The 26,377-nt window shown below is 44.7% G+C and overlaps 1 protein-coding gene across 2 annotated transcripts; it reads left to right on the top strand.

Annotated features, from left to right (window-relative positions):
• Positions 1-665: 665 nt before the first annotated feature.
• Positions 666-25,277, top strand: LOC105275722 (tubby-related protein 4). 2 transcript variants are annotated; one of them, XM_011332789.3, is made up of 15 exons: positions 666-1,427; positions 6,117-6,284; positions 18,187-18,369; positions 18,686-18,793; positions 18,957-19,113; positions 19,212-19,480; positions 19,576-19,664; positions 21,004-21,138; positions 21,239-21,659; positions 21,982-22,159; positions 22,267-23,923; positions 24,038-24,151; positions 24,215-24,443; positions 24,535-24,714; positions 24,798-25,277. In XM_011332789.3, exons 1-15 carry the CDS (start codon positions 1,326-1,328, stop codon positions 24,912-24,914), a joined length of 4,107 nt encoding a protein of 1,368 aa, XP_011331091.1. In that variant the 5' UTR covers positions 666-1,325; the 3' UTR covers positions 24,915-25,277. The 2 variants fall into 2 exon arrangements, with proteins under 2 accessions (XP_011331091.1, XP_026827635.1); XM_026971834.1 differs by lacking the exons at positions 666-1,427; positions 6,117-6,284; positions 18,187-18,369; positions 18,686-18,793 and having other exon boundaries at positions 19,016-19,113; positions 19,207-19,480; positions 24,798-24,938.
• Positions 25,278-26,377: the final 1,100 nt, after the last annotated feature.

Here is a 26,377-nt window from a genome sequence, read left to right as displayed (position 1 = left end):
ACGTACATTCTTATCTAAATTTATTATGCAATAAGTATTTGTGTATTGGCAGTGCGGAGAAAAAATAAAAACTGACGCGCTCCATAACAGCGTCAATCTTTTATTTACCAGTTACCAGTTAGTATGCATCGAAAGTGACGCGGACTTTATCCCCCGTAACTAGAGCACGTTAATTAATTATTACAACAACATAAAATATTGACATTTAAAAAAATTTCAATATCTCATGTCAATTTTAGTTAATGTTACAATTTTAATATTTCTAAGCGGTTCTTGAAGCAGGCAAGATTTTAGCAATCGAGTTGTTGAGAAAACTGAAGAAAAATGAGAAAAAAATAAAAATTTTTATAAATATTTGAGAGGGATACCGTAATTTAGAATGATTATTTAAACAGTATCGTAGTACGTGTGCAACGCGAGAAGCGCTTTTACAGGGCAGGGCGGCTCCGTCGACTCGGACTCGGTGCGATGCAGCGCAGCGCGGCGCGACGCGGAAAAGCTCGCAGCGAATTTAGCATTGCACCGGGAGAAGCATGAGGCGGTCGCGGAGCACACACGGAACGGGTGACTCCAATCAATACGGCCGTCGCGCGAACGCGACGGGCAGAGCAGGGCAGAGGCGAGAGAGAGCGCGGCGGCGGAGGCTCGCGCGCTCCGGCCGCGACTCGGTGCAGCCTGCGCTTTCAGTCGGACGCACGCTCGCGTCGGAAGCTCGCGGCCGCTGGTAGCGGGAGGTCTCGCGTCCACCCACATTCAAGCGCGCACCCCACGGCGCGACGTGACGCGGCACGGGGATCCGCGCACCCCGGAAGGCGGAGCAGCGTCTCGGCCGGCAAAATGGCGGCCGTGATAAGAAACAAATGATCGGGGGTGGCAAACGGCGATACTGAGAGAAACCCGGACGCGGGCCGGTCGGTTTCGTGCTTCGGTGCCGAAATCGGACTTGTCCGGTTCCCCTCGGTACTCGGTCGGAGGTCGCGCGAGCGTGGAAAAATCGCGAGCGGCGAGCGAGCGACGTGCTTCCCACCCCTCGGGGAACAGGAGAGTATCACGTCGATTTGAAGCCACGAGGGTGAAGTCATGAGAGCTCGTCGCGAGGGAACGCTGGTCGCGTGTGGACGCGCGGACGTGTGACGAGCGTGATTCGATTTATCGATCACGGATCCGCCGGCGGCGGCGCGAGGGCGAGCGCGCGTCGCGCGAGAATGCATGGGCGAGGAGGGACGTGGAATCCGATCGCGAGGTACGGAGTCGGGGCTGTGGGAAACGGTGGTGGTTCGATGGATTGATGGACCTGCCGACGGGAGTGCGATCGCGTCGCAATCATGCATCTGCACTTTGAGAAGAACAACAACAACAACGCCAAATGCGACTGCAATATCTTGTCGCTCAGCTGGATGGGCAAAGTGCCGGAGGAATCGCCGGAGGTAATCCGTTCGAGACTGCGGAATCGACGTAGGGAACAGTTGAACGTTAATAGAGCGATTCGAGCGGCACGATAGAGAGTAAATGCTTTAAAGTACCTTGAGCGCGTTTCTTATTTTTCATTCTCATTTTCCAATGTTCCGTTAGCGTTCCGCTTGTTCCCACTTTTGCATTTATTGATCAACGTGTTGTCAATGTTGCGAGAAATGTTTCGATAGTCGGATAATTGCGAAGAAAAACTTACGGTACACGTTTCTGTCGCGATAGATTCCATTCGACATAGATTCGATATGCTTCACACTCGATCGAGCGAGTGCAAGCGGCTAAAAATATGTCTCATCGCGTCATTTGGCGCTGGACGAATCGCGATGCGAGATCGACCACCAATAATCGTTAATAATACCAAGTCGAACGAATTAACGTAAATGATTAATTTACGATGTTGCACGTTATACTGAAAATTACCTCTTTGAGTAAATTATTGAATAAATCTGTTACGCTCGCTGAGCTTCTCCTCAATGAAGTTTTAGATCGTCGAGATTTTTCATAGAGCTATTTTTATGTAACGCTGACATCATCGGAGAAATTTTCAGTCAAGAGAATGCATGATATCCACTCGGTAGGTATCGCATGAAGCAGAAAGAAATTCGTGATCACGAGAGAGGTTGCTCAATTCTTTTAACGTTTGCTCGATAATAATTTCTTCTTCGCGATACTGAAAACGTCGCGAGAATAAAAAAAAGTTTATACATTTCACTCCTATGGAAGAGAAGATGGGAACAAATATCCTATAGAGGAGAAGATTATAAACGTTAACGGGAATAGCAACACGGCGCTGCAGTAAAAAGGCATACAGGCATGAATAAAAACACAGCTGACGTGCTTCGACACACATACGGCTACTGTCACGTTTCGCAGCATGGACGGTGGTAGATAAAACTTTTGCTCGGGCGAAAGCGAATAAGCTCGCGCGCACCCAGTAACCAGCGTGAGATTAATTTGTCCCGTTTTACGTGAAGCAGCTAAACTGTCAAGTCAAGTTTGTCTGATCAGCTAGAGTCGCTCGTGACATAACCGATGCCTGAATAACGTTGAAAGACCGATGATGGTGATATCGCTGATGCGAAGCGACGCTCACCGAAACGAGCAATCTTTCGATTGCCGAGACAAATCAAAATGGACAAATGCGACATAATGATCGTCAACTCTATCTCTCAACGAAACAGACAACCTAGTCGCGATTAATACAGCTTGTTATTTCACGTTTCTTTCCGTTTTGAAATTTTGAGAAATCCTTTTCAAGGGAGATGATTGGGATCACGTGAGCTTGCGCTAGATTAATGCCATGAATAATTGTGAAATGCGTAAACACAGCCACGGTGCAAATTGAAATTTGTCAAAGCAAGGTATGCAAGTCGGGACGTTACAGGGTTGAAGCGTTGCACGGGAGGGTCATCGCGAGTCGTGTGCAGCCACGACCCGAGTCGTTTGAGTCGGCGAGAACGAGGATCGCGCACGGTGTCTCGAGTGGATCTTTTCACGAGCTGACTAACGAGTACCCAAGTTCCCCGCGACGGCCTTTGTTCCGCGCCACTCACGCGGTTATCGAGAAGCACGAACTGACATCGCAAGACATGCATTTCTAGGTGTAGCCGCGAAACTTCTTTCTACCAAGCCAATCACGTTCATCGATTTGGCAAATAAATAAAATAGCAAATAAAATAAAATTCCATCGTTTTTTTCTACTGCGATATATTAGTCGAAAGATACGTGGCGACTACTTTCTCTTTTGAGTCTTTCTCGACTAGTTTGTGTTTCTTCAGTTTGGTGTACATGTGCACGCGCAACACAGGAATTAATTTAATTGCCAAACTCGGACGCGATCGATCAGAATTAATTACGGCTGCCGTGATCCTTGATCGATATGTTCCTCTCCTCGTGTCATCTAATTCACTGGTAGAGACCAATTTATTCGACGGAAGTCACCCCTCGCACTACAGGAAGACGCACGATGACAACCGTGAGACAAGCGGAGTTGGCTCAATTACTGGAAAAATAATTGACTTATGGTGTAGCAGAGAATTCGATTAGGTCAGTCGTTCCAGACGAATTCGATCAGTAGACTGTCATTATTTCCCGTTGATAACTACCTCCATGCCCGACTATCTCGATGTCGTGAGACAGAAAAGCGGTTTGTAGCAGAACACAAGTATTTCTCGGATACACCATATGGATGCCTAAGAAAATGTCTGAGAGCCATTGCACGACGCATAAATACTAAATATCTCTTGAAAAAGCGCTATGGATAAATAAGAATTCATTAGAACGTACAAACATGTAACAATCGTTACATGCTTTGTAATCGAACGAAATTTTCCCTGTTCGCTCGAGTTCGAGAAATCTCGCAATTGTATTACGCAATTTTGATAAGTAATCTCATATTGTTTATTGAAATTATTGGAAAAACTCTACTCGGAATCTGCCACCCACGAGAGAATCACATGAAATGTCGCATATGCAACCGATATAATCCACTGTTATGCATTTCCATTGTGTCCTCGTATTGTGAATCACGCTTGAATCGATAACGTCATTATCGAGTACCGTTACGCCGCTAGTACTACGACTGTTGTTCACCATTAAATTGTATCGAAGCGTTTCGAGAAAGCGAACATGGCTGCTCTCGGTAATGCGCTTCGCAACGCGTGCTGTTACTCGCGTGACGCGAAAAATCTCGCTCGTTCGTCCGTTGCGCAACATCGATTTCCAAGACCCTCCTCATTTTCCACGGATTGCTCTCAGCGTATTTGCGAAGATTGGATTACCACAGATTTTTCTTCCTACTTGCGTTCCCGGAGTACTCTCTATTGTCACGTTTCCGTGACTTGCATAAAAAGCCACCCTCGTGATCATTGATCATAGCCCGTGAAAGCATTCTTCATCGACCGGTGCGCCAATAGAAACCCAGCACGACTCTTTTTTCGTAAAAAACACCAACGTGTACCGTCACGTAGCTATATATACGTAACGATTTTTGCGAGACTCACAAGACATCCAGTGCGAAAACAACAATGATTCACGAGCCAGACGTAAATCGATACGAATTGCAAAGAACGATTGTCTCGGGATATGAGAAGTCGATTATTGAATGTGAGCTATCAAATTATCTCATTTTTACTGTTGCGGTTTTGCTCATTGTGGGTTGCTTGGACAGTTGTTCCGGTGCGATCTCGATAATCTATCTCCCTTATATCTCATCTGGTCATGAGTATCCCGCGGAACATCTCCATTAAATCGCACTTTAATCATATGCAGAAAATACACTAGTCGCACACGTGCAAAACGCGAGCTTATCTCCGAGATATGCACCGATACGTATGTATGAAGTGCTCTGACTACACCATAATCCAATTTAAAATTTTAATGAAACTCTATGGTAGAGTTTATATTTGTTGAATTATCCCGCACAATATTTCAAGGAAAAGTTCACTGCGGATGGCAGAGAAAGATGTTGCTCCACAATATGAAAATTAGAAGCTTTGTTATAAATGTAAACAATCCAGAAATATACTGAAGAGATATCTTTTAGAATATACCATTGTTCTTCCTCCCGATGCTCTATAAAAAGTGTTTCCTCATTTTCTCTTACATTCTTTTCTACTCGAAAGCACGTTGTTAATTAACGGATAATCCGAGTGTTCTTTCAGTAGACAATATCCGATGCAGTCAATCGTAGAAAGGGGAGGACAGGGTAAATTAGTATCAGTCTATCGATGGGAAGAATGCCAAAGGGGACACAAATTACCATCTAGATCGAATATTTCCTGTACTCACGATTGTTTCCTGTGCCTGTGCAAAACTGGAATCCATTAGTGACGGTATATACCGGTATAATCCTAATTTTTCTTCTCGCACGAATCTTTTCAGGGAAATTTTCTACCCTAGATAAAGTTAACACATCGTGGAGTAGATAAATTTCATGTTTTCATTCCATGACTAAAGCACACGTGTGTATTTCGATATTGCCTCTTCTAAGGGTTCGGAATGCCTCGAGTAATTACGCCTACATATGTATAACGGGTCTGAGGGTGAAACCCTTTTAGCGCTGAAGCCCTTGCCACCTGATGCTGTCATGTTCAAGTGGAAACGTTACGTGTCGACGAACAGAAATACAAAGTCCTCCGTCCCAGTTGAGCTTCTTCGATTTCGGTTGAACGATTGCGCCATCCGATATCGAAGGGTGCAGTGCAGTCGATCGTATGACAATTACCCTGACTGATTCTACATTCAAGTTTGTCGAAGTTCCTTCCTTCTGTATTTAATCGAACGTAACACGCTCCAACCATAAGGTGAATAATGAATCAATGTTGCGAAATATCTCGGGAAATGTTTTTCCATAACTGCGCTAACTTACTCGCTGGATAATTCATTCATACATTCACATTCGAGAGTATTCCATTTAGTCGTGTCGCGTTATGCTACATGACAGCTCTTTTTAGCCCCACTTATAACGCCATATAAATTTCCAAATAATCGCGATGCTTATCTCATGATCGACGTCGCGCGCCTCGAAAGAATCCTGAAGAAAATTTTCTCGTTAAATCTGAGACCGTCATAAATCATGAACGTGACGTTTCGCGCTGTCGTTATTCGCCAAATGAGTAACTAACGCTTCTCTTCTTACTTATCAGGACGAAGGATGGAAGCTCGACAGTACAAATTACTACCAGGAAGGGTGGCTAGCTACCGGCAACGCCCGCGGTCTGGTAGGAGTGACTTTTACTACGTCGCATTGTCGTACCAGAGCCGCGGAACTTCCGCTCAGAGCGAATTACAACCTCCGAGGGCACCGTAGCGAAGTAAGTATTGCCTTTCCTTTCATTTCTTGTCGCTGGGCCGCTCGGAACGTTTCAGTGAAACCGGCATTTAATTTCTTCCTCCGAGTTCCTCCTTCTCTAAACATTAATGTTACATTTTCCAACGTTCTTTTAGGTTTTCACATTGTTCATACATCTTGCGCTTTTTACTCCATCTTATTATATATCTTTGTTTACTTAAAACGGTAGCTGTAAGAAAGCCGATGGATAATTGTTTTTACGTCTTACGTCAGTTGTGCAGCTTCCTCCGTCTCAAAGCAACGGTTTCTGTATCGAATGATGACCAATGTGCTCAATGATGCTGAGTATTACTGTGATTTCGCGGTTTTCGGAATATAGAATCCTTCAACGCGAACGCAGCATTCTATCCGCGGTTATTTCGCAGCATCACGGAAGAAAGCACATGAGGGTTATCGGCCAATGGCAGCCGGTATACACTCTTTATCTACTCGGTACCAGTCGCGGTAACCGGTTACAGCACGTGTGGGTTAAATCGACAAAGAAATTGGACAGAGTTGCGCGACGCAGATAGGAACCCGTGATGGTACATTGAATCGTTAGAGAATCAACATATTATCGTAACGCCGGCACACGGTTTCACACGTGCAGTTCATACAAAAGTTGAACAGCAATTTTTTCGATGATAGCGCCACTCTCGCAGATATCGATCCTAGAAGATTATTCAACGAACGATTTCGTTTATGTCTCATGAACAATCGCGTCTCTGACTCTGATCCGTCGCTAACATGTCGCTGATTGAAATTTCTTTGCAAACTGTCCCTGCTTAATAACGATAATTACAGAGTTTGTTGGAGTTTTCGACAAAGTAATTTAATAACTTTGTAACACATCGCGTATCAGGCTTCATCAAGCCGAAACTTCGCGTAATCTCTGTATCGGTGGTAAACGACCACGCGCGCCAGCGAACCTAAAGCCCTTTGTGAGGCCCTCAATCGATATCAAGCCGTGGTGCGCTTTTAACAAACTGCCTGCAGGTGCTCCAAGTCTACGTAGCGCGAATTTCACGGACGGCGTCTATACAAGCGGCTCGCGTAACCAAGTCTCGGACTCGGCAGAGACTGCCGTTAGCATCTCCAATATTAATATCACCGGCTTAAAATCTCGAGGGTTGCACCCCGTGGGTTTACATCCGCTTTCCTTCCGCCCCTGTTATTACGTCGCGTTTCGCGTCCGCCCTCTTCCAAGTTCGCGCAACATTCTCCTTCTTTTCCGCCTTTCTTTTTTCTCTTTTGCATTTACTTAGGGGGAACCCCTAAGTACAATGGGAAGCTCGGGGATAATGGTATTCGTTTGCCGTGTATCCATAAATACATGACGCTTTGAGTGCTTATAGATGGTGAATTGTTCGTATAATCGTTCGTCGCGAGATGTATCGAAGCTGTAAGATCTGGAAAGATAGTCGAACTGACAGGTCGTATAGAGGATCGGAATGAAAACAAGTTGATCACAACAGTAGGAGTATTGGCCGTACAGCCTAAGACCTAGGCGTGTGAACCAGGGATCCCGGAGAGTTCGAGTTCCAATCTAAGGCAGTCTCCTAGTTATTTTTCGCCTCTTACAATTCAGAAGTGGGATAAAATCCGCTATCCCTCGAAGACAGTTGAGATTCATCCGCTACCCCTCGGAGAGGAGGGAGTTGAGAAGCAGCTGGCCGGTAGTGAAGCCTGAACATGGAGGTTGGGACGGACTCAGAGGAGTGAACCAACATGGAGATTGGGAAGGACTCAGAGGAGTGAACCAACATGGAGATTGGGAAGGACTCAGAGGAGTGAACCAACATGGAGATTGGCAAGGACTCAGAGGAGTGAAGCAACATGGAGGTTGGGAGGGACTCAGAAGAGTGAACCAAAAATGGATGTTGGGAGGGACTCAGAGGAGTGAAGCAACATGGAGGTTGGGAGGGACTCAGAAGAGTGAACCAAAAATGGATGTTGGGAGGGACTCAGAAGAGTGAACCAAAAATGGAGGTTGGGAGGGACTCAAGTGGAGTGAACCGACAATTTGGAGACATTCAGGGACGAATGTGATGTCAGGCTGGCCGAGCTGTAAGATCTGGAAAGATAGTCGAGACTGACAGGTCGTACAGAGGATCGGAATGAAAACAAGTTGATCACAACAGTAGGAGTATTGGCCGTACAGCCTAAGACCTAGGCGTGTGAACCAGGGATCCCGGAGAGTTCGAGTTCAAATCTAAGGCAGTCTCCTAGTTATTTTTCGCCTCTTACAATTCAGAAGTGGGATAAAATCCGCTATCCCTCGAAGACAGTTGAGATTCATCCGCTACCCCTCGGAGAGGAGGGAGTTGAGAAGCAGCTGGCCGGTAGTGAAGCCTGAACATGGAGGTCGGGACGGACTCAGAGGAGTGAACCAACATGGAGATTGGGAAGGACTCAGAGGAGTGAACCAACATGGAGGTTGGGAGGGACTCAGAAGAGTGAACCAAAAATGGATGTTGGGAGGGACTCAGAAGAGTGAATCAAAAATGGAGGTTGGGAGGGACTCAAGTGGAGTGAACCGACGATTTGGAGACATTCGGGGACGAATGTGATGTCAGGCTGGCCGAGCTGTAAGATCTGGAAAGATAGTCGAGACTGACAGGTCGTACAGAGGATCGGAATGAAAACAAGTTGATCACAACAGTAGGAGTATTGGCCGTACAGCCTAAGACCTAGGCGTGTGAACCAGGGATCCCGGAGAGTTCGAGTTCAAATCTAAGGCAGTCTCCTAGTTATTTTTCGCCTCTTACAATTCAGAAGTGGGATAAAATCCGCTATCCCTCGAAGACAGTTGAGATTCATCCGCTACCCCTCGGAGAGGAGGGAGTTGAGAAGCAGCTGGCCGGTAGTGAAGCCTGAACATGGAGGTCGGGACGGACTCAGAAGAGTGAACCAAAAATGGAGGTTGGGAGGGACTCAAGTGGAGTGAACCGACAATTTGGAGACATTCAGGGACGAATGTGATGTCAGGCTGGCCGAGCTGTAAGATCTGGAAAGATAGTCGAGACTGACAGGTCGTACAGAGGATCGGAATGAAAACAAGTTGATCACAACAGTAGGAGTATTGGCCGTACAGCCTAAGAGCTAGGCATGTGAACCAGGGATCCCGGAGAGTTCGAGTTCAAATCTAAGGCAGTCTCCTAGTTATTTTTCGCCTCTTACAATTCAGAAGTGGGATAAAATCCGCTACTCCTCGAAGACAGTTGAGATTCATCCGCTACCCCTCGGAGAGGAGGGAGTTGAGAAGCAGCTGGCCGGTAGTGAAGCCTGAACATGGAGGTCGGGACGGACTCAGAGGAGTGAACCAACATGGAGATTGGGAAGGACTCAGAGGAGTGAACCAACATGGAGATTGGGAAGGACTCGGAGGAGTGAACCAACATGGAGGTTGGGAGGGACTCAGAAGAGTGAACCAAAAATGGATGTTGGGAGGGACTCAGAAGAGTGAACCAAAAATGGAGGTTGGGAGGGACTCAAGTGGAGTGAACCGACGATTTGGAGACATTTGGGGACGAATGTAATGTTAGGCTGGCCGAGCTGTAAGATCTGGAAAGATAGTCGAGACTGACAGGTCGTATAGAGGATCGAAATGAAAACAAGTTGATCACAACAGTAGGAGTATTGGCCGTACAGCCTAAGAGTTAGGCGTGTGAACCAGGGATCCCGGAGAGTTCGAGTTCTAATCTAAGGCAGTCTCCTAGTTATTTTTCGCCTCTTACAATTCAGAAGTGGAATAAAATCCGCTACTCCTCGAAGACAGTTGAAATTCATCCGCTACCCCTCGGAGAGGAGGGAGTTGAGAAGCAGCTGGACGGTAGTGAAGCCTGAACATGGAGGTCGGGACGGACTCAGAGGAGTGAACCAACATGGAGGTTGGGAGGGACTCAGAAGAGTGAACCAAAAATGGATGTTGGGAGGGACTCAGAAGAGTGAACCAAAAATGGAGTTTGGGAGGGACTCAAGTGGAGTGAACCGACGATTTGGAGACATTCGGGGACGAATGTAATGTCAGGCTGGCCGAGCTGTAAGATCTGGAAAGATAGTCGAGACTGACAGGTCGTATAGAGGATCGAAATGAAAACAAGTTGATCACAACAGTAGGAGTATTGGCCGTACAGCCTAAGAGTTAGGCGTGTGAATCAGGGATCCTGGAGAGTTCGAGTTCGAGTTCAAATCTAAAGCAGTCTCCTAGTTATTTTTCGCCTCTTACAATTCAGAAGTGGGATAAAATCCGCTACTCCTCGAAGACAGTTGAGATTCATCCGCTACCCCTCGGAGAGGAGGGAGTTGAGAAGCAGCTGGCCGGTAGTGAAGCCTGAACATGGAGGTCGGGACGGACTCAGAGGAGTGAACCAACATGGAGATTGGGAAGGACTCAGAGGAGTGAACCAACATGGAGATTGGGAAGGACTCAGAGGAGTGAACCAACATGGAGGTTGGGAGGGACTCAGAAGAGTGAACCAAAAATGGAGGTTGGGAGGGACTCAAGTGGAGTAAACCGACGATTTGGAGACATTCGGGGACGAATGTAATGTCAGGCTGGCCGAGCTGTAAGATCTGGAAAGATAGTCGAGACTAACAGGTCGTATAGAGGATCGGAATGAAAACAAGTTGATCACAACAGTAGGAGTATTGGCCGTACAGCCTAAGAGTTAGGCGTGTGAACCAGGGATCCCGGAGAGTTCGAGTTCTAATCTAAGGCAGTCTCCTAGTTATTTTTCGCCTCTTACAATTCAGAAGTGGGATAAAATCCGCTACTCCTCGAAGACAGTTGAAATTCATCCGCTACCCCTCGGAGAGGAGGGAGTTGAGAAGCAGCTGGCCGGTAGTGAAGCCTGAACATGGAGGTCGGGACGGACTCAGAGGAGTGAACCAACATGGAGGTTGGGAGGGACTCAGAAGAGTGAACCAAAAATGGATGTTGGAAGGGACTCAGAAGAGTGAACCAAAAATGGAGGTTGGGAGGGACTCAAGTGGAGTGAACCGACGATTTGGAGACATTCGGGGACGAATGTAATGTCAGGCTGGCCGAGCTGTAAGATCTGGAAAGATAGTCGAGACTAACAGGTCGTATAGAGGATCGGAATGAAAACAAGTTGATCACAACAGTAGGAGTATTGGCCGTACAGCCTAAGAGTTAGGCGTGTGAACCAGGGATCCCGGAGAGTTCGAGTTCAAATCTAAGGCAGTCTCCTAGTTATTTTTCGCCTCTTACAAAGCTTTACGAAGTTTTACAGTCGTGACTCGCACCCGTGACATTCTCCTGCGATTTCCACGGAACACGCAAAATCTCTTTCTCTCCTGCGCTAATAATTTTCTGCGCTGATGCACTCTGATATCTCTGCACAATCACACAGAGAACGCATACGCATGGGGTGGTCACGGTTCGCGGAGTGCACCTTTCTTCCGTTCCTATCCTTTATGGGGATACGAGCTACTTTTTTTGTGGTCGAGAGGGATTGGTTTGTGAGACAGCGGGATGTGGAGCGAAGAGAGGATTGCCCGTAAGCGTCGTCCTGAGTGCGAGACGCTCCACGTGACGAGACAAACGAGACGTTGACGCGTCTCGTCTCGCGAGGACTCGTTCCTCGTTCGCTGTTCACTCGAGATATTTTTCAATCCGTTTTTCAAACGTTCCCTTCGAAAACGAATACTTTAGACGCGGCAGTATTCGTTCAACGATAATGTTGACTTTGCAAAGACAGCGTTTTCGCGTTTAACGCGACGTTGGTCCGACAGATATCCTTCCAATATCCATGTACGAGCTCGTACGATAGCGTGTACTTGCTGAGCTAGAAGGCGTTTCGTTGGTGCGCCCTGGTAAATTGTCCAACAACATTTAAACCTGCGTTAATTAAATTGAGATCAGCGCCCCGCTATCGGAGCGTTTATCGGACACGACAGCGGCACTCGTATATTCGTAAGCGCGTGTGTGCGTTATCGGCTCACGTGTCGCCCCTCGTGTGTTCATCTGTTAACTTTCTCGGACCCTACGGACCTTTCGCCTCGTTTAACGGACCTTAGTCAATAAGTCAACCCAGAACCGACACGCAGCCACGAGACCGATCATCGTAAAGCGTGCATGGGGAAACGATTCCGACGACGGAAACCAGGTCGACGACGACACCAAGCCCGACAGTGAGACTTGTGTGTTTCGTTACATCGCATCAATCTATGACACGTGTCTTCACTTAAATTATGCATTCAGGCTGGGTAAGTCGATTTTGATGATGGTAGCGTCACGGGAAACAGAATCGATGGTGACTCATCGCTATTGACAAGCGATCAACGAAGCTTCCTTGTTGCGGCGTTTCAATGAGAAAACAAAATTTTCGATGATCACAGTTCAGCTTGGCCTTCGTTGCGTTGACTGTCAATCACGCGTTACGTGACGTACAGAAAAAAAAAGAAAGTTTCCCTTTATATTTTGTATCGTACATTCGCGTATACGTGACCGAATGAGGAAAACCATCGATGAAAGCGTAGAGTTTTGCGTCCACTTCGGTCCACATTTCAGAGTTTAAGGGTAGCCGCTGTGGTATCGATCTGGCACGCAGTGCTGTTTTAAGACCGTGGTTCTCAACTGCAGTTTCGCGGTAACTACCCTTGCATGTACCTGCATGAGACACTTTTTGCGCAATGTTATTTCGGTACATCTCATGCAATAATTCTGTGTACGTTAGATATTAACATTGTTCAAAAATAGAAAAGTGTAACGCTTCGAGTATGTCGTGAGTCGCTTCAACTATTTATAAAGTGAACGACGAGCTCTTAACGCGATACAGTCGCATCTCTGTATCATAAAAATGATACTCGGTATGGCAAGAGGAAGCAGTCAACCCCGGAATCTGCAATCCCGGACACAATATTTCTCTAGATTGCAGTCGGCGGCTTGCGACGATAAGGGTGTATTTTCAGTTATTTCTGTTCTTGGCCGTGCCAGCCGCGTTCGGGCCTCGAATCGATAGCGCACGATTATATCCGTTCCTTATACAGTGGCCTGTCATTTATTACTCGAGCGGCTAATTTCTGAGTTTCCCCGACGCGCGTGATTCCGTCGCTTTCCAAATTTCTCTTGTTCCTTTCTCTTTGCGCGAGTCGTAGATACTTGAGTAATTATTCACGAGTTTATTAATAAATGAAAGAGTGCGGTGATTTCGCGCATAAGCAGAAAAGTAGAAATGAGAGAAACTTGATACATGACTGTCCTGATGAAACATTCACGCTCATATATACTTCTGTCGACTGTAACCAGGCTTTCCCAGCAAGTCGGGTTTTAGTCTCATAATCCAGGTAAGAGATCCGTCTTGCATAATGTGCGACAGAGATAAAACTTTGATGTCGGCAGAAAAATTCGTCCCTTGCGCTGACATCATTAGCCCCTCGAAGTATTTCTCGTGTATAAGTAACGGCGGGGTTGAACTGCAAGCCCGCTAATCCCGCTTATCCCGCGGGAATAAGCGTACGAAGCAACGCGTGTCCACCGGATAGAGTCGTTAAAACGAGCGTATCGTGCTGCAGGATAACTCTGTGGAATATTAAACGAGCGATATTGTATTATACGTATAAATTATTCATTCCGCGGACCCGCGGTACACTTTGATCGCTTCCTCACGACCGACAGAATTTGATGATGGAGAAGCACGTGAGGTAGCATCGATGTGCATGCGCATATACGTGGAATAAAATACGGATTAATATAACGATACATTAAAATATTACATCTGCAATGTCACAAAAGTCTGCGAAATTAATATGTTTGTTTATAAGCCTTGTTAGAGAATATCGATAAAAAAATTGGATGCTCTGTTCTGTGGAATAACATCGAGAGGTAATTCCAGAGATAGTACGATGAAAATATAGAATTTTTCTAATTTGTTTATGACATTTCGTACTTGTTGTCGTAGATTGGTTTCACACAAATCACCGTGTCATTTTGGCTCAACGTTTTTACTTAAGCTCACGCAAAACTTGAAACTTTGCATGTCAAACGGTCATAAAACATTTTCTTAATAACTTTCGTGTTTGATATTTATAAGTATAAAACGGGAACCTTTCCAAGCACAGAGGAGTGTAAATTTCAGTATGATTTGTCATAAATCACGAGGTAAGGAACTGAGCCAAAACTGAGCACGAGAGATTTCTCGTGGGATACATGATGCGCCGTGTGTTACCTTGACATTGAAAAAGAAAGAACGAGTGTAAAAAGAAGCATCATTGATTTACCAAACGAGTGCTCGCCGAGACGCATTCCGGCACTCGCTGCAGCCTTTACCGCAATGCATTAGCAGTTATGGGATTACGTGACAATCGCCTCTACCCTTTCGAAATGAAAGTTGGAAGGCAAACGAACTGCTAGTATTTTGAAGGAATTTATGTTTTGCCTTTTTCTCTTATAATATTTATAACATATATGTATGCACCGGTGCAGCATAGATCGAAAAGAAAGAAGGCTACTATATGAATAATACGCGAGGAGGGATATGAAGGATGAAACTTGACGTCGTTACCAGCGGAAAACTTTGAAGCTTTATTCTTTTGTTGGAATAAGAGCCAGCAAATGAAATTGCACACAAAGCAAAAAGAATTTTATGACGAACATAATAAAAGCCTCTTTCCTTCGAATAATTTTAATTCCAGTTTGTCGTTGTGTAACTCTCTTCTATTCTTAATTCTTGAAATCGCACTACCTAGCTGGAATACGAAGAGTCCTGCTGGTGAGACCCATGGATCGTGAAACTCTCAACGAACCTTGACGCAAAAAAAGAAAGAGCGGAGGCAGTCTCATTTGGCGCTCTTTACGAGCACGTTCGAAAATACAATTACATTGGATTATCAGGCATGCTGTTGCGTTCTCGCTCTGCAATAAGTGTCGCACGAGAACGCGCAAACAAAAGAAACGTGGGAGATCAGTAGGGAGTACTCAACAATTGAGCAAAAAATGTACAGAGCGTTGTGGAAAATGTGAGACTTTCCGCCTGATGTGTACATAACCGAAGGTGTAGGAGTGTCGCGCCATGCATCACATAAAAGCTGATAATTCCACCGTGCGTTCCATCGTGGAATCTGATTATGAGAGATGCGAGCATCCCCCCGTCGCTCGAAATATACGCGTTGCATCAATTTGCAGTCATATTTTGATCGTGCGAGACCTATCAAGACCGTCGAAGTGAGTCTTTTCAGTTCCCATCAGTCTCTCATGTAATCTTCTCTCGCAAATAAATTTAATACAGAAATAACACACGTCTTTCTGCGAAAGATTTTACTTCGATTCCAGCACTTTCTCCGGATGTGTTCCACAATCTCATACGTTCTACGCGATTTCAGTGTCACGAGAAAATTCAAAGCATCCATACAACAGGGTTCTTATCGATCAGCATGCTCGCGCGCTGTCTCCACTATTCCCCGACTTTCTCGTACGATCATGTCTCCGCAATTTACAACGTATCCTCGGACAGATTTTATTGCATTTGTACAGCCTTGCGCGGGAAATTCCGTTTATTCGTATCAAGCGAGGTCAACTTATCGTAACGCGATTTTGTCTACCGATGAAATCCCACGTGTGATAGAGCCTCGTTTAAAATCACGAGAGAATGGAAAGAATTTATGCTAATAAAATGCTTTTCTCGCATATTGCTCTTGTCTGTATATTGTCTGTTTTGTTTTTAAAGAAATTCCCAAAGTTTTAATAGTACAACTTTCACATAAATATAAAAATATTAATTTCGAGAAAATCACGATTATTTGCAAGCTAATCAATCACAGAACTACTCGATGGTATAACCATACGCGAAACGTTTTTGGCCTATGAAAGCTATTCCGTGAAAAGTACCTTTCGAATCTTTTTTGCCACGCATACGTATATTGTATAAAGTGCTGGCATGCATGTATATGTATCTCTTATCGGTACGCACGTCACGTACGTTATCTGCCTCCTCATTTTTCGCTGTTCACCCTCGTTCGTACTTTTCACCCTTCAAAGTACACTGAACGGTCGATCAAAGCTTTGCGTACATGGATATTAATCGTATATCGTAGCAAGCTATCGTAGCAATATTCGAGAAAGGATAATGACGGTTAAAATGTTCTAAAAATACAAAAATCTTATAGTTTCTATTATTCTACTCTACGATTTTGAAGTATAAGTTGAATGTGACAAAAAACGGACAAAATTTATGGAATAAACAATGAAAGACAAAGCGTATACGCGACAAAAATCGCATAATTTGCGAAATACACGTGATAAGATGATATAAAAAAATTTGTAGTTATTTGCTGCTACTACTTATAATAAATTATAATTTATGCTTTGTAGAGACGCAAGAAATATTTGTACCGATATAAATAGTTCTCAGCCGACAGTAACGAGTTGTTATCTAACATTTTCGTTCTATGAATTAATTTTCCGATAAACTTCTATTTGCTGTATCAGCATGATAAAAATATAGACTCCGCCGCTCGTCACCGCGATATAAAGCGGATCGATCGACAATGGAGCAATGACACTTTATTGTGGGTACATCACATATCTATCCGCGACTTTATCCTGCGCGGAACTGTGACTGCTGACAGCGTAAGATAAATCTTAAAAGCGCAAATCGTGATTGTTTTTTTGGCCATGATTATTTCTTTGGAGAACCTGTTTAATTTCTTCTTCTGAAATCCTCGACGGTATTTATTGAAGAAGTTACGTATTACGAAACGGCACATGTAATCAGAATATGTTCTTTACTCGAAATCTCTTAATGGACAGCGAACCGTGATACTAATGATTCATTAGTCAACGTTTGTTTATGAAACAAATACGTACGCTCAATAACAAGATCCTAAATGTGAGAAAAAGTTTTGTCAAGAAAGCTTATTTAATACCGATCAAGACTTACTGCCGATTAGAACTTGCGAAATTAATTACGGGTTTAAGATGAAATATCAGATATCAATTTATTGCGATGTATTAAGGGGGGAGCCTGCTTTAGAACGCTGAAAATAAGGTATATTTTAAGAATTGTTTTTGGAGAAACTATACAGCGGATCATTATAAAACTTTGATGCATTTATTAGTACATGTTTAAAGATAAAAAAAATTATTTTTTGATTTGAATATATCGCTTGTAGAGGTCGTCCTGGAGAAATCTTAGTGCAGCCGCGTCGCCGGCATTGCAAATTGGTGAGCATTCTCCTGCCTCCAAATTTCGTCTAAACTGAAAAATTGAAATATCTTCTCGTTATTTATGAATTCCCATCGTCGATGAACCAAAGAGAGAAGAAAAAAGTTGAAAAGTGCCAAAATGGTGGAGCTTAGAACACAAAAGTACGATTTTTAGGCAAAGTTTTTGAACTTTTTCATGCAAAAATAATTGTTTAATTTAATGTTTTTATGAATATTAAAGGTTCATCGACGATGGGAATTCATAAATAACAAGAAAATATTTCAATTTTTCAGTTTGGATGAAATTTGGAGGCGGGAGAATGCTCACCAATTTACAATGCCGGCTGCACTAAGATGCCTCCAGGACGACCTCTACAGGCGATATATTCAAATCAAAAAATAATTTTTTTTATCTTTAAACATGTACTAATAAATGCATCAAAGTTTTATAATGATCCGCTGTATAGTTTCTCCAAAAAAATTCGTAAAATTATACCTTATTTTCAACGTTCTAAAGCAGGCTCCCCCCTTAAAGCTAGTTGCACGAAACATAACACTTTTATGAAATACTTTTTATGAAGTACGAAATGGTAGAAAATTGAAGATCCTTAATCCGGGAAATAACGTGTCGAGAATAACCCGGTGAATAACGTTAATTTTAGTTGACGGTTGATCAATTCTTCGTCCAAGTTTCGAAAATTCGTTTATCCGATTGCAGGTGATACTCGTCAAGTGGAACGAACCTTATCAGAAACTGGCCTCGTGCGACAGCTCGGGTGTAATCTTCGTTTGGATCAAATACGACGGACGATGGAGCATAGAATTAATCAACGACAGAAGCACACCTGTTACGCACTTTTCTTGGTCCCACGATGGCCGCATGGCTCTTATATGTTACAGGGTGAATTATAGTATTAGTTAGATTATCTATAAAATAAGAAGGACAAGTTCTCTCTCCCACACATCTAACTTTGAATCACTGTGTTCCAATCGCGACAGAATAAAAATGAAATGCCTTTCCTTTTGTTACATATAAATTTATTCCAACACTTTTCTTACTTTCTCGACGTATCGTTCAGCTCGAGACGTGCTTCCGACAATGAATTCTTTTATTCCATTTACGTGTATCCATTTACGATCTTGCCATAAACGTACATAAACTGAACGGCGCGTTTCTGCTCGGACTCGTTTGCGGAGAATGTGATGTTTCATTGCAGGATGGTTTCGTACTAGTTGGCAGTGTCGCTGGTCAAAGATATTGGTCGTCAATGCTCAACGACAAAGCGACGATAACTTGCGGCATCTGGACTCCGGACGATCAGCAGGTTTGAGAAAAGTTTTCATGCTTTTTAGTAAAAATGCTACAATTCAGCCACAATTCAGAGTTAAAAGTTTTCTCTTTCATCGTCGGTAAAGGCATCTTTGATCGATCGAGAAAAAACAAATAAAATGACATCACTCCTTTCTGATTTAATCGCTCGACAAAAGGTCTATTTTGGGACTACCGCGGGCCAGTTGATCGTAATGGACGTTCACGGAGCCATGGTGTCGGAAGTACAATTAGCAGCGGGTGTCACATCGATGGCCTGGAGCGCCGAAAAGTTCACGATGGAGGAGGATGAGAGGTGCGACCGACCTCAGAAAGGTATTAACCGTGCGGATTTACCGGGATTTGAGGAACTCGAGCTTGGAAAGCAGCAACCGAGACACATTAATGCATTTTACACGTATGTGCAAGCACAGATGACCGGAACTACGTGCTGGCCGTTTGCCTGGCCGACGGCAACGTCGTCATGCTACGATCGTTCGACGACGTATCGCCCATCACGATACGCAGCAATCTGAAGCCGCCTTTGTACGCCGAATGGAGCAATTCCAGAAAACTGCTGGCCATCGCCGGCACGAAAGAGTCCGATGTTGCGCAGGGCAGTCCGCAGGAGTACACGAATCTCCTCAAGTTTTACTCGGTCAACGGTACTCTCGTCTACACAACGGAGATTCCGTACACGCAAGTACGTCCACGTAGAAAGCATAATCACGTCTCTGTCTCGCTGGCATTATGACCAGATGACTTACCTTACGATTTTCCTCACGGTCCACGCTATAGTGCCCCGTATCGGCGTTGACATGGGGACACAATGACAAGCGGCTCTTTGTGGCGACCGGAGCGCGCGTCCACGCGGCATGGGTCTCCAGGTAATCTCTTATTATCTTCGCATTCGCGTTTTCTCAGACGCGGAATAATACGATCAATGGATATAGTGGCAGACTGTTACACTTATCGGAACGCATGCCGCATCGGGGATGCTACGATTTCCGGAGCGCCAAGTTTTGACCGTGGATTCTTCATCTACAGGTCATTACAAACGAAACTTAAAGAGTGGTGAAAGTGGCTATCTGGTTTAGTTTAGGAGATATGGAGGTTTTTAGTTGGAATTTGAGAAATCGACAAAAACGCTTTTTTGCCAGTTGCAGACTATTTTCGCGTTATTCAGAACAATATAGGGTAAATATTGACAATAACGGAGCCCGCCCCGATGACCTTGACCTTGACAAATATTATAGAGGTCCTCCTGAGTGATCTTCAAACAATTTTAACCGTCGCTCGTTGTTTATTAAAAAGTTATTAAAAAAAAGGAAATTTAATGATTTTGCACGACTTTTCAACTGTCCACGCGAAGCAAGGACTTGAGTTTGACATATATTACAAGGTCACCTTCCTGAATAACCCGCACTAGGTTTCACCTTCGCTCGTTGTTTGTTACAAAATTATTAACAAAAAAGTTTAATGACTAGAGCATAATTTTACGATACCATATACGTTTACGAAAGAGTATATTTGATGGAATTTTAGCATTAAATCAGAAATAAGTTTGAGTTAGGTTATATTTTCCGAAACTGGAACCCCGGACACACACGATCGTTTTCAGCCCGCTTCGCGGGAGGGCGGGAGAAAGGGGCTTTACTCCTCTCCCCCGCCGGAGCCGGTGGAACAGATTTCACCGTACGGATTTTGATCACCTGGTTCATGGCACGGATCCCGGCGGGGGGGAGGGGCATCGCCCCTCCCCCCCGCCCTCCCGCGAAGCGGGCTGAAAACGAGCGTATAAGTCCGGGGCTCCACTTTCGGAAAATATAACCTAACCAGATTAGGTTAAGTAAGGTTAGGTTAGGTTAAATGACTTTCCTTCCTTCGTTCATATTGGTCGTTTATGTCTTTCAATATTCAAAATAACTACTATATTTTCAAAACTTCTTTTGTTAATAACTTTTTAATAAACAATGAGCGACGGCTAAAACCTTTTATAGTCTGGAACTAGCAAAAAAGCGTTTTTGTCGATTTCTCAAATTCCGACTAAAACCCTCCATATCTCCTAAACTAAACCAGAGAGCCACTTTTATCACCCTTTAAGTTTTGTTTATAATGATCTGTAGATGAAGAATCCACGGTCGAAACTTGGCGCTCCGGAAATCGTAGTCTTGCCGCCGCACCGCATGCGGGAACGCGATAAAGTACAATAATTGTTCCTTGCAGAAGGGTCGGTTCGCTTCAATTGCTGTCGAGATTGGCAGTGAGAGCAGCCCTCACGAGAGAATCCAGTGTTCCACAACTTCCATTACCACCGCGATTGAGGGCTTCGGTGGCCGCCCTCTTCGCTAACACGATACGGTAAAGACTTTCTGCAAGTCAATCGCGGAGCACCGTTTTAAACTCGAAAACGTCACTTACAAATCCGGATTGGGGCGGCGGGGCGGCTTATATTTTTCAGATGCACGGTGCCGGAACCGAGAGAGTTGCGACGCTTCGTGTCGAGGCCACCACCTGGAGGTAACCGATTGCACTGCACCATGCTCAGGCACGCGGTGGAACCCGTGCCGTGTTACACGCTGTACCTGGAATATTTAGGTGGCCTTGTGCCGCTCCTGAAAGGCAGACGTATCAGCAAGATTCGACCCGAGTTTGTGATATTCGATCCACAGAGCCAGGACACTCTGCACGTGCAAGACGATTTGTCGCAGTGCCCGTCGTACAGCGATGGTTCGGATACCGAGAAGGATACCGCGGATTTGTGCGGATCACCTCGATACAGGAAGAAAAGTAGGAAGAGACGAGAGGAAAAACCAAACGAGGAAGCGGTGGAGCGAGACGAGAAACTGAATGATCTCACATATGTGGATACGCTGCCCGAGGTGAATGCACAAGCTCTTGTAATTATTATAAAACTATTAGCGTGCATAGGATTGCCAAATGGAATATTTCGAGCAGTCCGTGATTATCCGCAGTCTAAATTACCACAGTCCGCAGTTGACAATAACGACACGATTACATTGATCGATCATATCGATTGCATTTATCGATATTTTATATTATTATTGTGTGAGTAGAATCGAATGTTTTTACGTGTTAATAAATTTGTTAGCGCTCTATATACGAAGGAGTATTATTTGTGTGATCGGTTGGTGCGATTGTTATATCGTAAGCATTTCTAACGTCATTCTAATCCGTTCACAGCACGCGAGACTAGTCGAGGTAACGTCAAATATCTGGGGCACGAAATTCAAGTTTCACGGCTTGGCAGATTCGATCCCCGCTAACTTGGGTCAGATCACTTATCGGACGTCATTACTGCACTTACAACCGAGGCAAATGACGTTGATAATAACGGAACTTCGCGATGACGTACCTCCTGGTAAATTGAACAAAACATTAATTTTTTTTCTTGGAAAATAAATGAAAAAAAAATATTATATACATATATATTTCATGAAATATAACATATATTTTGTATTTTTATAGGTCCAGATCCAACGTTCAACCCCAACCTGTTTTCCGAAGACGAGGAAGAGTCATATCAAGAAGCGAGCTCGCGAGCTACTCCGGAGACGCAACCACCACCGATCGCGCCGATGACGCCCCGCAGCGCTCGTCTGAATCATCCGAATCGACCGAAATCCCAAATCTCCAGTCAGTTTATGGCGACGGAAACCATAGCGACGTCTCTGGGGAAAATCGAAAGTGAATACGTCCCGTACGTGGATCTGCAGGAGATGGGCAATTTGTACGAGAACATCAGAAACGCTCCCCCGAACACTTATCGAACACCACCGCGGCACAATTCGCCGAGATGCTGTGACGTGCCGGCCTTACAATCACCGAAGAACGCGGTAGCGCCCACGCAGACGTTAATAGCAACTTCGAACGCGGGTGCCGATTATGCCAACAGCATCCAGAGGATGAAGAACGTTCTCGCGGACCAGCAGGCCGGTATAGCCTCGAAGAAGGAACAGGAGAACAACAAGCTGAATCAAATCTCTCAGGACGACAAGTCGAATCTAACATCGGCCTGCCCGATGAGCATTATTTCCATGTCTATGCAAAACGGCCAGGCCTTAAACGCGGAAGCGTCGAGTAGTCGATACATTTCCCAAGCCCCGATCATAAACGGCCTGGAGAGTAGCGATTGCACCACAGCGCAAGTAGCATACCTGAACGGTCTGAATAGCATGGCGTGCGAGAGTAATGTCAACGGCTTTCAACCCACAGTGTCTCAGAGCACTCACAATTTTGTACATAGCAAGAATAATCAAAATACCGAAGCAAGTGGCACGAGTCCCAACGCAGCTCCTTCAAACAGCTCTCAGTACGGGCAAGCTTCGAGTCCACTCAATAAGAACGGCATACACGGGATAGTCTCACCGGCGTGTTCCTACCAGTTTCCAGAGAATATCGATCAGTGTTTCGGACCGTCATGTTCGCAGTGTCTTTCAAAGTATAAGGATCCCAAGTGTCACGTGTGCTACGGTAAAACGAATCCCGGTTACGTGAACACCGGGACGTCCGCTAACAAGCCCGACGAGGATTTGATACAATTCAGTGACGACGAGAATATCGAGAAGACGTCGGAGCAATCACGCGGCGTCCATAGGACCTCGACAGTGATCAGCATCAGTCCGATGTGCTCGAACGACTCGATAGTTCGTAGTTGCAGTGTCGGTTATCTAGATCTGGTGGATGCTCAGCTGGTCCCGTGCGACGTGGCCTTGAAGATGCTGCGAAGAGACGCGCCGAACAAGAGGTTGGTATTGGTGTCGCGAAAAACGAAACGACGGAAAAGGAACAAGCCTCAGCATGACATGAGCCAGCCGAACTCGAAACCTCCTAGATTGCGCAATTGCGGCAAGTCCAAGAGTCTTGATTCCAGCGATATCTTTCCAAGTAATGAACAGATAACATTTCCACCGCAATTGCCAGAACATGTGGAAGAAGCTATGGGGGTAACCAATGGCGAAAATACCGAAGACAACGCGGCAAAAGCAAACGAATCGATAGAATCCTCAAAGGAAGAGGCACGCGAGGTTGACGAGAAACGCAAAGAAAGCAACGGACATGTAGTTCACGAAGCCCATACTAAGGAAAAGCCGAGCCGACTAGAAACTATTGCACCTCCGATTAAGTGAGTAGTTTGTTAAAAAACTGGATTATATATCGATCATAAATCGGCCAGTTTTATCCGTATTCGTTTTGCTTGCCAAGCAGCCTTAAATAAAACATTAATTGTTTGATTTAGAGATTCAAGTCCGAGTGGATCTTACGTTTCATCACTCGACAGTCTCACTGCGAGGCTTCGGGATTTCGATGACAACAATTCTCTGCCGCCTCCTTCTCCTCGGCCATCATCGAGGTATTATATCACAGACTATGTACCAATCATTGGTGACTTACTCGTATTTTCATTCGGTAATAGATTGCCAAGGAGTTCACCCAGCAGTCCTGCACCTTCCAAGAAAGGCAAAAGACCGGCATCGGCCTCTCCGATCCGAAGAAAGCTTCTATCGAGTCCACTACTGAGTAGAAGAATGAGAAAGAGTCGCGGTGAAAGTTCGGACGAGGAGGGACTTCTTCAAGATGATTCTTCGTCGACGGCGAGCTATCGGGATTTAGAAACGTTCCAGAAAGCTCAGTTGCGTCAGAAGGTCTGTATTATGGATATTTTCAGTCGAGAAGGGAACTCCTGATAGACGCGAAAGTGCAAAGAAACGATATCGAGAAGAACGTTGTTTACAGCTGAAGCAAAGAGGAGTGGGACTCTCCAAGTCGGAAGCGATAAAGCGCGATTCACAGCTGGTGATGCATAATAAAGCACCCATGTGGAACGAATCCAGCCAAGTGTATCAACTTGATTTCGGTGGCAGAGTGACTCAAGAAAGCGCCAAGAATTTTCAGATTGAATTTAAAGGTCGACAGGTAAGATTAAATGCTTTTCTTCTACCTTGTTTTCTTAGCAAAAACTTAGTAAAAACTTTCATTAAATTATCATTTAATTTCAGGTGATGCAATTTGGAAGAATAGACGGCAATGCGTACACGTTGGATTTCCAGCATCCATTTAGCGCATTGCAGGCATTTGCTGTTGCCCTAGCAAATGTCACTCAACGACTTAAGTAACCATCACTCTGCAACATGTTCAAGTGGCGAATTCGCAACAGAGGTGCATCAAGAACTGAAAATCGCAGAAGATCCTAATAGATAGCAAGACTTTTCAATGTCAAGATTAACAGTGATCTGATCATTCATAAGCGCCGTGTCAATGGACATATCATTGATGATAGTGACTGAATGATTCGCGTGATTCCTAATTATGATCCTTCGGCATAAAGGGTCATCATCTAGACAGGGACTGCCGACCTTTGCCGAGACAGGCGAGTCGTCTTTCGGACAATGAGCAAACTTATAAATTACACGCTAATACGCGAGTGCAGTTGCGAGCGATTTAAATTTGAGTGAAATACAAAAGTATCGCGGCAGCTACGTAACGTTTTGTTAAACGCTTCTTCGTACCGTCCAAAGCATTTCGTTTCCCCCAACTTTGAGCGCTCATTTTGTATAGTTTATGCGACACGTTGGAGTCTAGTGACGCTGTTGGAGGTTCACCTCATTCATTTTTGCGGTCCGCCGAGTGTGTGTGTGCGTGCGTGCGTGCGTGTGTATTTGAATTTTATATACTATATATATATTATATATATATATATTGGCAGCTCGCACGTGCGAGCGAGAGTTTCATGTTGTTCAATTAAATGTTTCTTAATGCGTATGATGAAAATAACGATAATAACAGTAATGATAATAATAACGATAGTAACGTTTCACGTCCGGCCTGTAATGGTCTTCGCCATTAATGATAACAGGACAGACTTATCCTAAGGAGAGAACGCGAGGGAGCGATCAAAGGATCACGAGAGTATGCGAGTGTGCATGCATCGAGATAACCGTTGTCGTCTGTAATAATTAGCCCGTGCGAGTCGCACGATCACCGTGGTGGTCACTTCGTCGGTTCCAAAATGCGACGTGGCCTTACGATGGGTTCCGCGTTACCGTGTTACGGCCGCGAGAGATCAAGTTCCGTGACTTGGAACGCCCGAAACAACGAAGATCGACGCGAGATTCTGCAAAGAGTGATTTCTCGGGACGCGGAGATCGCATCGTTTTGCGTTGCTACGTGTACGTACGTACCCAGTAAGCAAAATGTGTGCAATCTGCCAGCAGATTGGCAACAGATTACTGCAGAAGTCGATAGCAAATTGGCATCCGTTATGTCCGCGTTAGGATAGTGATCTGCCAGCAGGGCCTGCTAACAGACTCTGACAGCGGATTGGCGGCAGAAACCGAGCAGGATCTGTTAACATTTGACGGCAGATTGACAGCAGAAACCGAACAGAATCTGCAGTTTTTGGCCATTCATATTTACGATATATTAAAGCACGTGTTTACTTTTAACACACTATAAATTGGCATTTTATATTACCATGTGTTAAAAGAACGCATTTGTTTGTTTGTTAAATTAAAGTACATTTGGCTTGATGTGTCTTTCTGACAGTTCGTTGCATAATCTCTCTCTTATTGTTAATTTA

Source organism: Ooceraea biroi, chromosome 8 (assembly GCF_003672135.1).
Source record: "Ooceraea biroi isolate clonal line C1 chromosome 8, Obir_v5.4, whole genome shotgun sequence".
Taxonomy (NCBI): Eukaryota; Metazoa; Arthropoda; class Insecta; order Hymenoptera; family Formicidae; genus Ooceraea; species Ooceraea biroi.
Note: the sequence above shows the minus strand (reverse complement) of the source record. Positions and strands in the feature narration are given on the sequence as shown.